This window comes from Dermacentor andersoni, chromosome 1, assembly GCF_023375885.2.
Source record: "Dermacentor andersoni chromosome 1, qqDerAnde1_hic_scaffold, whole genome shotgun sequence".
Classification (NCBI taxonomy): Eukaryota; Metazoa; Arthropoda; class Arachnida; order Ixodida; family Ixodidae; genus Dermacentor; species Dermacentor andersoni.
In genome coordinates, this window is record NC_092814.1 from 277,474,746 (window position 1) to 277,489,679 (window position 14,934).

The 14,934-nt window shown below is 42.8% G+C and overlaps 1 protein-coding gene across 6 annotated transcripts in view; it reads right to left on the bottom strand.

Moving 5' to 3' along the window:
- LOC126548178 (glucose transporter type 1-like) overlaps positions 1–14,934 on the bottom strand; it is a 326,053-nt gene that overhangs the window by 49,807 nt on the left and 261,312 nt on the right. For 2 of the 6 annotated variants that reach the window (XM_050196314.3, XM_055063177.2), the window contains exons 1-4: positions 9,999–10,194; positions 9,504–9,571; positions 9,290–9,385; positions 7,436–7,596 (exon numbers count right to left, since the gene is read on the bottom strand). In XM_050196314.3, the coding sequence (XP_050052271.1) occupies positions 7,436–7,596; positions 9,290–9,385; positions 9,504–9,545 (299 nt within the window). In that variant the 5' untranslated portion in view covers positions 9,546–9,571; positions 9,999–10,194. The other 4 variants (XM_050196313.2, XM_055063178.2, XM_055063176.2 and 1 more) reach the window with 4 other exon arrangements.

Consider the following 14,934-nt stretch of genomic DNA (forward strand, 5'->3'; position numbering starts at 1 on the left):
ACCACACATTTCACCACACATGAGGTTAGAAATAATGCTTCGTTGCAATAACGTAATGCTTGTGTAAGACAAATACATTTCGAAATATAATATTCAGTCAAGATGAAACATCACTGTGATGGCCATTGACAGATACACACAGAGTTTAAATTACTGTCCTTATTTGTGGCACTGAATACCAGACCAAAACAGCTCTGTAAACATGGCCTTTCTTCTAACACAATTTTGTCTTCTTGCGTTCCAATTCTCATCACACCTCTTCAGTCATCATTCCAATTCTTTTGGAACAGCCCAAAGCAATATGAGCATTGACGAAAAGTTGAACAAAGAGGAGAGGCAATCACCAATCAATATGTGCACCATTGAACATTGAAAAATCCTGACCACACGAGCAGGCAAAGTTTCTTCATAGAAATATGACAATGCACCCGCAAAATAGCACCATGCCTGTAGGGATTCCTGGCTAACATCAATAGAGCTGTAGAGTCCCAGGATAACCGCCAGTCACAGTTTGTAGTTGATGGACAATCTACTGTTAACATGCGGGTCTACAACTAGGCACTTATGATGTGCTGGAATCCTTGATTACTGTTATTGTTGCTACAGTATAAGCTTTAATAATATTGCTCAGTTGCAATTTTCTTTTACTGCTAACTGTTTTACTTGTTTGTATACATGCATTCTTGCTGGTGGTTGACCTTGGTCTTGCTTGCAAATAATGACTAGAGAAATAACTAAGCTGTTTGGGGACTCAAAATGAGAAAAGATGCAATGATTTCATAAATACACACAAATGAGAGGTTTCAGAACATATGGAATAGAATTCAAGAGCAGCCTACCATATATTATTAAGAATGAAGCACAATGAAGATGTCAGTTCAGTGTATAAAAATACACTGCACCGACACACTGCATTAAAATACAATAACTAATGCACTGCATTAACTAGGAGAAATTGTAAAAACAAAAACATTGTTAGTCTATTACATGTAGAGAATGTGTATGTGTAAGAATGAAACTTTTTTTAAAGCTGTCAGCATACACCTAGGTTTTATTTCATATCTATTGGATGGCTCTCATAGATGTGTACTTCAATGTGTCTTGCAGCATTGCAGTTGCCTGCAAGAAAGTTGAGGCTCCAGCCATAAGCATCCTGCACACCTTGGCTCAGTGACTTGCACAATCACAGGACACCATTTCTATGCAGTTGTAATAACGATACTGATACACGGGAGGCCATGCCCACAAGACTCAAATCACTGCTGCTGCCATTGTTTGGCTAGGAGGAGCTTCAGTTTTTTTGTCTGCCAGTTGCTCCATAGCGAACCATGCAATTTTTGTCTTCCTTCAAAATGCATGGGTGATTTCTTCTTTCTTGTCTATAGTTACTGAGGCACCAGCTACTCCAATTTCACCAATTTTGGAAAATGAAAGTTATGTCTGTATGAGTGTACAATTTGCTGTTGCTTTTAAAATATGCGTGTACCTGACACCCATTTAAACTGCTAAACGTGCAACCTGGGTGACAGCTCGCACATGTTCACACACCTAGCTCTCTGACTTCAGCTTGAACTCCTGCCTGTCTTTAGTAATCTTTACTCATCTGCTCCGTATGGTGAAATACATGCCTGCCATTACATTTACTTTTAGATTTTCAATAGATTTCATTGGTTTGCAAATGCCCCTCTCAAAGCACACAGAATTGTGTAAAAAAGCATTTCACACTTAAAACTGCTGGCACCTGATGTTTAGTGCGTTGAAATACGTTCAAATTAAAGTTTTAATTAATTAAATTATGGCATTTTACATGCCAAAACCACAATTTGGTTAGGAGGCACACCATAGTGAGGGACTCCGGATTAATTTTGCTCACCTGGAGTTCTTTAATGCACACCCAATCCATGGTACATGATCATTTTTGCATTCCACCCCGATCGGAATGTGGCCACCATGGCAGGGATCAAACCCGTGACCATGAGCTTAGCAGTGCAACGCCATATCTACTGGGCTACCACAATGGGTTGTTTAAATAAGTGAAGGGCATACTACAACCTCCTAAAGAAAACATTCGTGAGCTAACAAAATGCCAAGCCAAGCAATCAGCATGCCTCTCAATGGCAATGACATTTAGGTTAGTAAAACCTCATGCAGCATCACAGTTTGCCGTAACACTCACTCAATTTACATGCAGAACAAGATTTGAACCTTTGAACAAGCAGGCAAGAAAGCAACAGCTCTCATCTGACTGTCTAGACCTGAAAGTACCACTTTCTTTTTTTTTTCAGTTCAACAATGAAATCGGCATTTTCAGGATGTGGATCCCAAGGGGAAGGACTGTAAATGGAAGCATGCCTAGGCTATAAATAGCAAAATGTTTGTCTAAAAACCAGGTGGGACAATCTCTGTTTTCACAAATAGCTACAATGTCCTGGCTAATGCTGCACAACTGCACCTGCTGCTTTAAATATTTTTTTTAATTATGGGCTGCCGGCCATATGCAACAAATGCTTTAATAAAGATAGGGAAACTTGCACTGCATTTTTTTCTTCTCTAGATGCCTGCATCTTGGTAAATAATATAGATGACACGAAAATATTAAGTTTGGTCCACTCAAAAATACTTAGTGCATCTGAAAATACAAATGTTATAACCATTCTTCATTATATATGGATTTAATTTATAAAGTTTTTAAGTAATGTACAGGCGTACAGGTAAGAGCAGCTCTTATTTTTTCTGGCATGTTGGCTGGCTGCAGTGCAAGAACAGTGCACCTTTGCAAATGGCTTGTTCTGTGGGAATGTACATTCAACCATCCCAAAGCCTCTGTGAATGTACATTATGAACTCACAATCTTGTGCTGTTATTATTAACATCTCAAAACTGCACAGGTGCGACAGCTGCACAAAAACAGTGGCCAAAATGATGAAGCTATGCAGACAATGCAAGTGAGATGTACATTTGAAAAAGGCAACAAAGAAGGCGAGGCAAGTATGCTTAGCAATTATTTTAATTTTCTCATAATTTTTGAATGAACAGGAAAATAACATCCTGTAATTATATCATATTTTGATCATCTTAGGGCATTAGAAAGTTGTCTTCTTTACATAATTGCTGATCAATATGAGATAATTTTAATCCAACTAGTTAATCCTCGATATAACGAAGTAGGTAAAATCATCTATTGCCTTCGTTATATGAAAATTTCGTTGTAATGAAATTCGACCTGTTACGAAATAAGTACAGTCACCGATCGATTTTTCTTACACGGAAAAAGGCCGGAAATTTTCTGAATTACCTGGCAATCAAGAAAAGCAAATTTGAATGAGAAAACAATTCATTGTGATGAATCTGGGAGTGGGTTACGAATGATAAGGTTTCATGCCACGTCGACGATATCTTCACATCGATAGTACGAAGTAAGCGAAGCCAGCCACGCTTTCACGTGCACTCCGCCCCCGCGGCTGGTAGCATCGCGCGCACGGGGACGACGCTATTGTGAAAAGCGTCGGCAGCGGGAAGCGAATGTTTCGTCTGCTTCTCGCTCCAACGCGTCACCGAAACTCGACATTACGCAACCTCTAATACTAAACTCGCAGAAAGACAGCTTACGTGATGCCACGCCGTCTCGGCACGCCCACACCTTCCACGCGCGGCAGACTACCTCTCAAGCAGGGTGCGCGGCTGCGTATGCGCTGAGCCGCGCTTACAGCCATGCGCAGCCACGGCTGAGACGCCCGCAAACCCCCCTGGCTCCTCGCGCGCGTTTAATCGCGTTGCCGCGAGCTCGTTCCCTTCCCCCTATTTCCCTTTGCTCGAGCGGAAGCTCTATTCTCGACACGCATGGCGACTGCACGGCCGCCATTATCCGCCACGTTGACTTTCTGGTTGGCTGTCAAAAGCTCACGTGTCTTGAAATTTGTACCGGGAAACGGAAGTTTTGCAAAATGCAATTTTTCGTTTTCGTCGAGATGATGAAATGTGACATGGGGCTGCAAATTTTATCGATTAATATATTTTTCTGGTCCTTGGCAGCTATACTGCGGCGTTAGCGCTTCAAAAAGAAAGTGAGCGGTAGCGCAAAGAAGCCCGTGCGATGCACCTGCAATTTCGCGAATATGTGGTGGTGGTCCGTGATAGCCGCCATGCCAACTTGCTGATTGGCCAAAGGAATATGCCTTCTTCGTAAACGTCAATTTGACGTTGCGTGACGTTGCACTGGGCCGCCGTTAGAGATTTTCCGCCATAATTTGTGGTGCGACGAACGGTGTGAATTATGCTAATGAGCAGCCATATGCAATGACCGCCAAGAGGAATGCGCATCGTAACATTTTCCCCGTCGTTTGGCGCCATGAAAATCTTTTGTTCATAATGCGCGCTCATAGTAATTGCATCGCTCTCGGGTGGTGTTGGCATTTGTGTTTAGGGCCATCATCTTTTTTTAAAGAACGCGTTTATATGAAATATTGGCTGAACATAGCAAACTTTCTGCAACGTTGTCTGTTTTTCACTGCTGCGTTTGTGTTGTAAGCAAGATTAATGCCTTTTCCCACAATCAGAAGTCATGAGAACAGCGTCTTTTCAATTTATAAACAGGAATGTACGTAAGGCGGCGCCATGAAGTTTCCTCACGCGGTGCGAGTAACCAGCGAACTGAACAAGAGATGGCAGCGCCGGCGCTTGCGTCGCGCAAGCTGATACCTCTGGCGCGAGGAACGCTATCGGTGATATTCGGCCGCTTCTCAGCCAGCCGAGGCGTTGCCTCTGTGGCTGGGACCCTTCTGCACTGCCGCAGCCACAGAGGCAACGCTGGATCACCTCCTGGGGACCTGTTCGGGCGTTCATGAGGCCCGCACCTAACACCTGCGCGGCCTTGGATACCACCCAGGTCGACCACCTGACTTAACGCGATGGACGCACGGACCTCTGCACCGGCCGCTCCTGGACTTCATCCAAGAAACAGAGCTGTATCTCTTTATTTAATTTATGCCGTAGGGCATACTGGCGCCAAAAAAAGAAGAGTCGGGCTGAGTCGCTTGCGTTTCGCGAGACAGCGATAGAGTGGCCTAGAACGTGCGCTCATCACCACTGGTTGGTCGCGTAAGTTTTCCCGAGGTAGAAAACAAGCGCGTTGGCGCCAACATACGATGACTCATTCCGTTTCCCGGGGACACGCATCCTAGCTAATGAAGCAAACGACGGCTTGTACGCAGCAGACGACGGAAGCGAGAAGCGTTTTTGACGGAATAATCGTGCACTTTGAGCTAGCTACTTTATTTTTACTGAGGAGGAAAATTGTTTTGATTTATCAAGAACGTTAGGTTCAGTGCCTACATTACAGTTTCTTAGGCAAAATGTGAAGTTTGCGTCACGTTACGAAAGCAAAACTGGGCCAACAGCGCCATCTTGTACGCGTCGCGCCTACGTTACGCCTCGAAGAAAATGGCGGAATGTCCAGAATAGAGCCCCGGGAAGGCGGCACACGTGATGCCACCATCTTTGTCTCACCCTCGCACCCAAAGCACAAAGTGTGTGAGGCGCGATAGGATCTTATCGCACGTGGTCTCCATACGGAACACGATGCGGCTCCACTTCGGCGGTCGCTCTTGTCGTGCCGCGCGTGATTTGAGAGGTGCGTTTGCAAGCAGCCGCTTGTAGTTCAATAATTTGACCATCTGCGTCAGCGGAAGTTTCCATTTATTGTCTGGGCATTCCTCTGCGGCGGGCGCGAAATTTCGTTATATCGAAATCGAATACCACACTTCGTTAAATTGAGGTTATATATACATGGTGTTGTTGACAAGCGGTTATGAAAAGTTAAATACTTCGTTATATCGAGAATTTAGTTACATTGAAGTTCGTTATAACGAGGTCAACATATATTACTATGGAGCCCTTAACAACAAGAATAGAGGAATACAGATACAGACTTTCATGAAGAACTTCGCCTTATTATTAAAATAATTTGCAATCTAAAGGGGCACTGCACCTCAGGATCTCATCCGATCGCGTGTCTCATTTGAATTGTGTTTCGTTAAGTGTGTTTGCCGTTCACTTGTTCTGAGAACTCAACTTTACCCATACTAAGACGTGACAAACATAGCTTTATTAGAAGCAATGAACCTTTATTGTTGGGTGGTGCATGTGGTTATCATAACAATGGTAACGCTTTCAAACACTGTGGCTAGTGCAGCTGCAGCTAGTGGTGGGAAGGTCACACTAGGAAGAGAGCTTCGGGTACTACAGGATATAAGCCACATTTTGATTGAAAGCAGCAAAAGTCCTCTGCGGACAAGTTAAATGTGAAAGAATATGCCTTTTCCCATCATTTGCTTTTATTCTAAATTTGTAAGTTGAATAAGTTTGTCAGCGTTGATTTCTGCAGTTTTCATAAAAAGTGCTAAAGACGAAGTCGAAGGAACACATACGACAGGAAGGAGATGCAGATATGCTCCTTCAACTTTGTCTTTGTCTTTAGCACTTGTTATGAAAACTGTCAAGATGAACCAACTCGCCTAAAACAAGGTATGTTGCAACAGATTTCTGCAATTATTATTTTTTTTTTTTGCCTTGCGATAACACAAGGAATGCTTTGTGACGCAGAACTTGGCAGGTATAAAATGGTCGCAGGTTCCCTTTATGTTGTCTACCCTTTATGCTGTCTACATAAACGCAAACATTTATGTTTATATGGTGTCCACAAAACAGTCCTTGAGCTTCTTACTAACACACAATTATCTTGGCCCAAATGACTGGAAATCACATTTCCAGTCTATAATAGCTAGATTGCAAAGTTCACAGTAATGCTGCTGACTGAAAGGCACCAACAAAAATGTCTACAAAAGCACTGATAACCAACACTGAAAACCGTTGATCACTAGTGTATGATTTCCTATAGACCTTTTATAAACAGAGACACTGGCAGGCTTCCAGTTTTCACGACAGAAATTCAACGAGCAAGAGACATTGGCAAACCACCATTGTACGTCAAACCACAGCCCCGCAAATCTACAATTTTCATCAGCATGTAAACACAAGTTTATAAATTAATTTCAATATATATTACATACAAAATCAATATTATCTGTGCTTGAAGCATGACAAGCATTTCTTTTATTCGAAAACATAAAGGGGCATTTTCTACATCAAGTTAACTTAAAAACACTTTTTTTTTTTGCATAAATGATGTTTTTATGTGTTCTCTGTTTATGGGACACGGGAATGAAAATTTGTTGCGGCATGCAGACTCATTGCTGCCAAGGCACGTGTAAAATCGTCTACAGCATGGCAAGGAAGGAGTCACTACATTGCACCAGACTACCATAGCTATATGCAAACCTAAAGCACAAGCACACACATTGAGACACACAGCCTTTTATCTTTTCCCAGTGCAAGAAAACAAGGAATGAAAGAAGAAAAAGGCTTTTATGCAACTTACCTCCCAAAACGATTTGCCATCATGCCTCCAGAAATGCCTCCAACCATGCCTCCAATGGCAAATACAGCAACAGTGATTGCCCACAACCAGTCTTTGAAGTTCTTGGGTATCTGCATTCCCGTCCGCTCTTGATACACATTTGAAATAAAGTCTTCTAGTACCTGAGGATAGAAGAAAAAGGGGAAGACAACATAGGGTGTGCAGAGAAGCAGAGAAATACCACAGTAGCAATTGCACAACCTGCACATGTTTGCTATTTAATAATGCACATAGAGAGAAGAAACTTTATTCAATTATAAAAATAGATGTACTTAACGTATAGAAGCTAACGCTTAAATTAAGGGTCCACCATGCAATACAAAAACTTATTATGGTGCAGAGACTATACCACATAAGAAAAAAAAAGGAGTGTTTATAGAGTGCACACAGACTGTGCAAAAAGTTATTTGAAATCCTAATTGACAAATGTAGATAAAATCCCTTTCAAAAGCTATAGGTTTTCACTGAATCTCCTACCTGCCTGTATTTTGTTGAGATCATACAAATGTCACTTTTGGGCGTGAATGTAGGCCTGGTTTATTTATTATAGGTCGGCTACCTGGACCAGTTCACAATTATGTTCACTCCATATAGGGCAATAAATTAGTAGTATAGAATACTAACCGCAAACTGGTAGTGCACAAATGCCAGTTCAACAGCCCCAACTAATGGGCCTTCACCAAGTTCAATTTTCACACCAGTAAATATAAAAGATTTCACTACGCTGACTCATATACTATGTTCAGTTATTTGAAAGAGTGCCGACACCAAATCGCCAAAATTCAAGCACAAGATGCTAGTGCTGATCGATTCCTTTGTGCACATCGACTTAACTTTGATACTTCTATGGTTAAAACACAACACATGCTGATTTTTTCACTGACACTTGTGACCATAGACCTCCCCACACTAATATTGATAGGGCAAATTAGGTGGGCTACAGGGAGCAGGGCTCTTGAACTCTGCATCTCCATCCTGAAGTGCATTGGCCCTTATCATATAACAGCCTCAACACGAACTTTAAAAAAATTCAAAGAGTGCATCTATATTCAAAGAGTTCTAAGGGCCCTTGAAATTTTTTCAATAGAATAATGCATCAATGTTCTGAAGGAGATGTACAACACCAGAATGCCTTTATCACAAAGCCCCTGCAGCAGGTGCTCAGACTGGGAGCAGATGAGAACCTGTTCTGAATATCTTCATTGAATGCAAGCAACATATTAATGGGTCTGTTAATTCCACACACCATTCGCCAACAGCTGCCCAGCTATCAGAAGATTTGAGCAGGCCAATAAGCCAAGACAATATCTTCAATGGTTGCAGGAATGATGAGCTCATCAATTCGGGCCAAAAACGACAGAAGTACTTGAGAATAGAACTGGTGCATTAACCTTTGCTCACTAGTACAGACACAAAAATAGCAATATCGCTGCAATACTTTGTCTGCACAGCAGATGTTGCACTGCATTGCAAAAGTAACCCTCAGTGCAGATCTTGGCATAAATCCACAGCTTAATAAGTCTGCTATGCAATAACGACATAAGTTTGCTTGTATTTTTAAGATATCAGTTCTGTGGTTCATCAAAAAGCAAAATATCAGCTTCAGCATGTATTGAATGCAGACTTGACAGGCAAAAAATTCCTAGCATTTAGTTAGCGGCATGACAACAGTAACACAATGTCATGCCGAACAAACATTTTGTGCTTACCATTAACCTTTTCTTTTAATGTACCATAAGCTTGTTTATGTCAAGACGTTCTAGAGTCTCTTAATAAATTAAGCACTAGCTGACAAAAAAAAGAAGTTTTACTTACCTTTTGTGGAGCATTGATTACACCTAGATTATAGCCGAACTGAAACATCCCTAGGACGGAAGCGAATATGGCTAGGACCAGCATACATGTCAGGCCCTGGAAGTACACAGGTAGAAGCAAATTAACACCCACAAGTAACGGTACCTTACATTCCACTTTCACCGCCTGTAACTTTGCTCCAAACACGTCCCACTTAAACCATATTTCAACTTACCTCTGGGCACCGACAGCAACTGCTGCACCTACACCAACACATGAAGTCCCCGGGATCCTCGCCACTACCTGAAACATGCAAAAGTTTCAATGAAAAAAGTGACGGAACGCCCAACAATAGCTAAATTATCGTTGGGCTCGAATGAGATCAACGGCAAGCACGAAGAACGAAAACATTCCCGACGAAGCAAGTTGCAACACGCGCTTGCCTCAGGGCATTCCGAAGATGCGAAGCGGCCTTCAAACGACAAGTAAGCTATCGCTATGTGGGTAAACAACACACGCTTCATACATGCTCATCTTGCGGTAACGTTTACAGGTGCGACGCGCATAAAGCCAGTGTACAAATAATTGCAGGAACTCGAAAACTTACGATCAAACGACTCACGCTCGCTGCTGTATGGTATGCAGACGCACTTGCGACAACCGCAAACACTAGCGCACGCTTTCCGAGCGCTACGAACGCGAAGAGCGGCGAGGTACACACATCACTCACCCCGCAGCAACACACGACGCGCCGGCTAAAGCCCGTGAAAAATAGCGCCAGCAGCACACCAGCGCCGCGATAAGTCAATTCGTGCGCCTGAAAACAATCCCTCCGTTCGACGCATCGTTACCGTCGTTACTTCCACTAATCCTTTTTGCACCGCATAACATGCAGTCCATCCAGACCTCGGGCCAGGGTTGGGCTGGTTGAGCAGGTGGTTGTGGGCTGACGGGAAGTGGCGGGAAAAATCAAATGAGCACTCGTCCAACTCCATGCGCAGTTTCACCCGTTGTTATCTACTGCCCAACTCACAATTTCGCGCTGTGCAATGTAACAGCACTAATACCAAGGATGGGATCACTTGCCAGATCAAGCGACAAGGTTTGTGTGGTCGGTACAAATAATCAGCTTTTGGTCATTATGTTTTTATTATTACCAGAATGAACTAGAACGAACAACGAGCGAGTGCGGACGAGTGCACCCTCCGGCACTGCCGGTGTTGCTCGCGCCATAATCAAATAATGCTGCGCATAGCTGCACGGAATATCGACACAAGTTTGCCCCACCTGCTCTGTTTTTGTTTTCTTCTCAGGAAGTGTGTTGAAAATAAAACAATGCTCGTGCAATCGCAGCTGGCGAGGAAATAAATAAATAAATATATATATATATATATATATATATATATATATATATATATATATATATATATATATATATATATATATATATATATATATATATATATACACGTTTGTCTCTTCGGAGCGAGGCATACACTGAAGTGTGCGTAGTGGGCGCGGTTTGTAAAGGCCGGATAATGAGCACGCACGGCAGCGCTCGCTCCTGGCGATTGCGGGCCGGTGGGAAAGTTGATACGCAACAATAAACGAGAACACGAAAAGGTGCCAACGTTGGGGTAGGCAGTCTGGCGAGTCGACAGTGGTTGACGGTGAAAAGTGTTGTCATTGGGGTGACGCGGAACCATGCATAACAGGAAGTCTTGTGGATTCTGACCACTGGGAATCGGGCGCTTTTGAAAGTGGACGAACGGCGCGACCGACTTGCGTAATTTGCTTTCTAGATTCTTGTTCTCGAAACATCCCCACCACACGATATTCCGCAAAAACCGTCCTTACCCCTATATGGAAACTTAATTATGAACAGAAAAAGACTGACATAGATCGAGAAAAAATGGGCTAGTTTGCGCACTTTATCGAAGAGACCTCGACGAGTGAACACACAAACGTGGGGCTTCGCGTCCAGGGGAACATTAATGGATTAATTCTACGTACGATTTATGGGGAAGCATTTTCTTCTTTCGGGGAAAGCACATAGGACCCAGACAGTACCAACAAGGGGCTCCCGTTTGCTGCGTGGGGCAAAGTGCCATCAATATGGGATCTATTTTTTGTGAAAGCAATGGCGACCACAGGTGGACAGAAATACGGTTGCGGCGAAATATTGGAGCCCAGTTCCAATAATAATAATAATAATAATAATAATAATAATAATAATAATAATAATAATAATAATAATAATAATAATAATAATAGTTCAAGCGCGAAACAACGACGTGCGGCAACGCTCGCGGCGTGAGCAAGAAACAGCATCGTTGGCGAATGCAGACTTTGCTGCATGCCGGCTTCCGATGTAGGAGTTGATCTGGCCATGGTACAAGATAACGTGCAGTCGGATCGTCGGACACCGGCACTTAGCCGACTGCAGGCGTCTGAAAGTACATTGTTTAACCGATAGCATATCTGTTTTACCGCCCATTGTTTCGAGGTGAAGAAATTTGGTCTGTTTCTTTGTTATGGTTATCCATTCCTTTGAGTCGTTTCTATATGATAATGCTAAAATTTTTATAATTTTTTAAAATATTTTAGCAGAGCTTTTGACAGTGTCCCTCACGATAAGTTAGTATTGTGAATCTTGGAAAGATTCGCATTCCTGAACATGTATCTTGAATCGCAGCATGAGCACGCCCGACTAATCGCGAACAATTTGTGGACGTGGGTGGCCATGACTCAGACTGTCTCCTCTGATCACATGGGGAGTGTTCTGCAGAGCAGTGTCTTAGGCCGTTTATTGTTTTTATATATGTTAATGAAATCAAGTCACGCGTTCAAGTAAGTAGTTTGCCGGCGATTGCGTCGGTTCAATCAGATATCTTATTTCCGTGACCAAGATTACTTCAACACAAGTCCAACTAAAATATTTCACAGGTATAAACAATCGGGAATGATCATTAATGCGGAAAAGAAGTTCATATTTCGGAGAAAGGTACCATTTTCATATACTTATAAACTATAGGCTCTTCACCATTCCAAAAGTGACTAATTACAAATACGTTATACAAATACTTACAAATACGTTAATAACACTAGCGGAAGCACCTCTGGAGATAATATAGATTTTAGACAATAAATTTAGTTATATTTGTTAGGTCAAGTTGTATCTTCTTGTTACTCTTTGTGGTTAATATGCTCGTTCAGAAACCATTGCTTTGGTAAGGTCCTAATATTAACGTTATCCTATGTACCTAATGCTTTTTGTTAGATATAATCAACTTGCCTTTTTATATTTATGTTGTTCACATGTCCGCACTTCATGTTGCTTGCTGTTTTTGTATAATTAGTATGTTTAAGTAATAATAAAAGCTTCCCTTGTCAGTTCTTCCTAAAGGTAATATTTTTTTTTATTTAGTAGCATGTATATATAACTCCACCATGGATTTCGAAATAACCTTCACTTGGCTTATGGAGTTACTTTGACTAGCAAACCTGTCCTTTCCCGTATTAGCAAGATATGCGCTTCCACTTTTCGTAAGCTGTGTGTGTGTTTCCTTTTTTACATATAATATTTAAAAAAGGTGTTTCTAATGTCAAGCTGCTAGCCTATTTTATATTTATCCGGCCTTAATTAGAATATGCCTGCGTGGTTACTCAATGCAATCTCAACAATCTTGAACGAATTAAAGGTGGGCTCTCTGGTTTGTGTACAATAATTTCTCTACACTTGATTCACCATCAGAACTAATGAAATCTAATGACGTTGCATACACAGAAAGAAATGTCGCCTTGAATTCCTCCGCCAACTACTTAAAAAAAAAAGCTATCCCTCGACCGTTGATCGTATGTAGCGCACCTTGTAACCAAGCATACTCAACACCGCCGTCGGCATACCGAACTCCATATTTTGCCAAAATTGACAATTCAATGCGCTTTATTTTCCATGCGTCATTAAATATTGCAAATATATGAAGACTACGTATGTCACTGAGCTTTTCGATTGTATTTCTAGCATATAAGTTACTAATTACTTGTTTTAATGTGTTTATGTTGTTATGCCTTCCCTGCTAGGAGCTATAATTACGCGGTCAATCATCATTAAGGAAAATAACACCCTCGAGGTGGATTGTATGTCGAAAAAACTTTTTGCGCAATAATTACTCCTGCAGAAAATTGTGAAAATGGGTGCATTCGCTAGCACAACGCCCTTGGGCACCCTTTCACTAATTTCGGGGTGCTGGAAGGGTGCTTTGTGCGAAGCGATAGAACTAACCGAAATAAAGGGTGCTCGGGCACTTCAACATTTTAAGCAAGTAAAAAGCCATATGGGTTTATTTCCCTGATGTTTGCACCATTGTTCGAGCAAGCCATACGGTTACAGTAGGCTGCGGATGTAGTCATGCTCACCCAGGATTTTTGTCTGGGGAGGAGTGGGGGAGAGGCGTCATGAATTTTGTGCACCAACATGCCGTCGTTGTCAAGCTGTCGTCGTCATGCCATTGCCTTACAGATATTGTGATCATTCTTTCGTTGTCACGTGATCGTCATCTTTCCGCCGTTTTTACTCTGTTGCTGTCACTGCGTTCTCATGACGTCATCTTGCCGTCTTCGAGCCGTCGTCGCCAAACCGGCGTCATCATTCCATCGTCGTCCCACCCATTGTCGACATCGCGTCGTCATCATGAAGTCGCCGTCATGCCATCGTGCTCCTTCCATTGTTGTCATTTAATCGTAGCGATTGCACCTTCGTCATCCCTTTGCCGTCATGTCATCGGTGATACACCGTGGTCATATACAGTCGTCGTCGTACCACTGTAATCGTTTTATATCGTCGTCACAATGTAGTCATGACATCGTCGACATTCCAGCTCCGTCATTACCTTTGTCCCACCCTCGTCGGCATACCATCGATGTCACTCCATCATCGTCATCTCATGGCCGTCATGCAGTCGTCGTCACACCATTCGTCCGCATGCCATGGTCGTCACGCCCAAGGAGGTTGTATAAAACTTATGGAGTGACAGTCCCACCCACCGCCTACGGGAGCGAGTGCATGAAGCCGCCGGCGGCCATATTGCTAGAGGCAAAAGAACGTGGGTCCAGCAAAGGCGGCCGCAGTATACAGGGCGTTTTCTTTAGCTGCAGCAAATTTTTAATGTAAGAAAAAATATATGTCACAGTAACTTTATGTTTGCCATTTGAGTGTACGGATAGGCAGCCTCTAGATACAGAGGAATTTCCACAATTACGTGCATAATTAGGGAAGTTACGGTAATTAATATAATGATCAACAATAGGTGGCTGCAGAAAATGAGTACTTTGGGGCCCGTCCTCGACACTACTTATCCCAACAATCAAATTTTGACAAGCGGATTTCATGTGAGAGCTACGCGAACAACTAGTTCCCCTTGGCAGGCTCCTTGAAACCGAAACTCGTTGGAAAAAGAGCGTCTGTGTCGTCGATGTCGCCGCCCCCCTGCCTTTCGTCACGTCTCCGAGGTCACCACCGGTCCGGCCCCGCGAGCAGCTTGCGTTATCTCCTTGGAGCCTCGCGCTGTAATGCCGGCGGGCCGCCAAATTTCCTTCGTCATTCCTTTGGGCCCCTGAAACGGCATTTTGTCTGTGGAAGTGGACACGTGGCGCCCAACGGAATG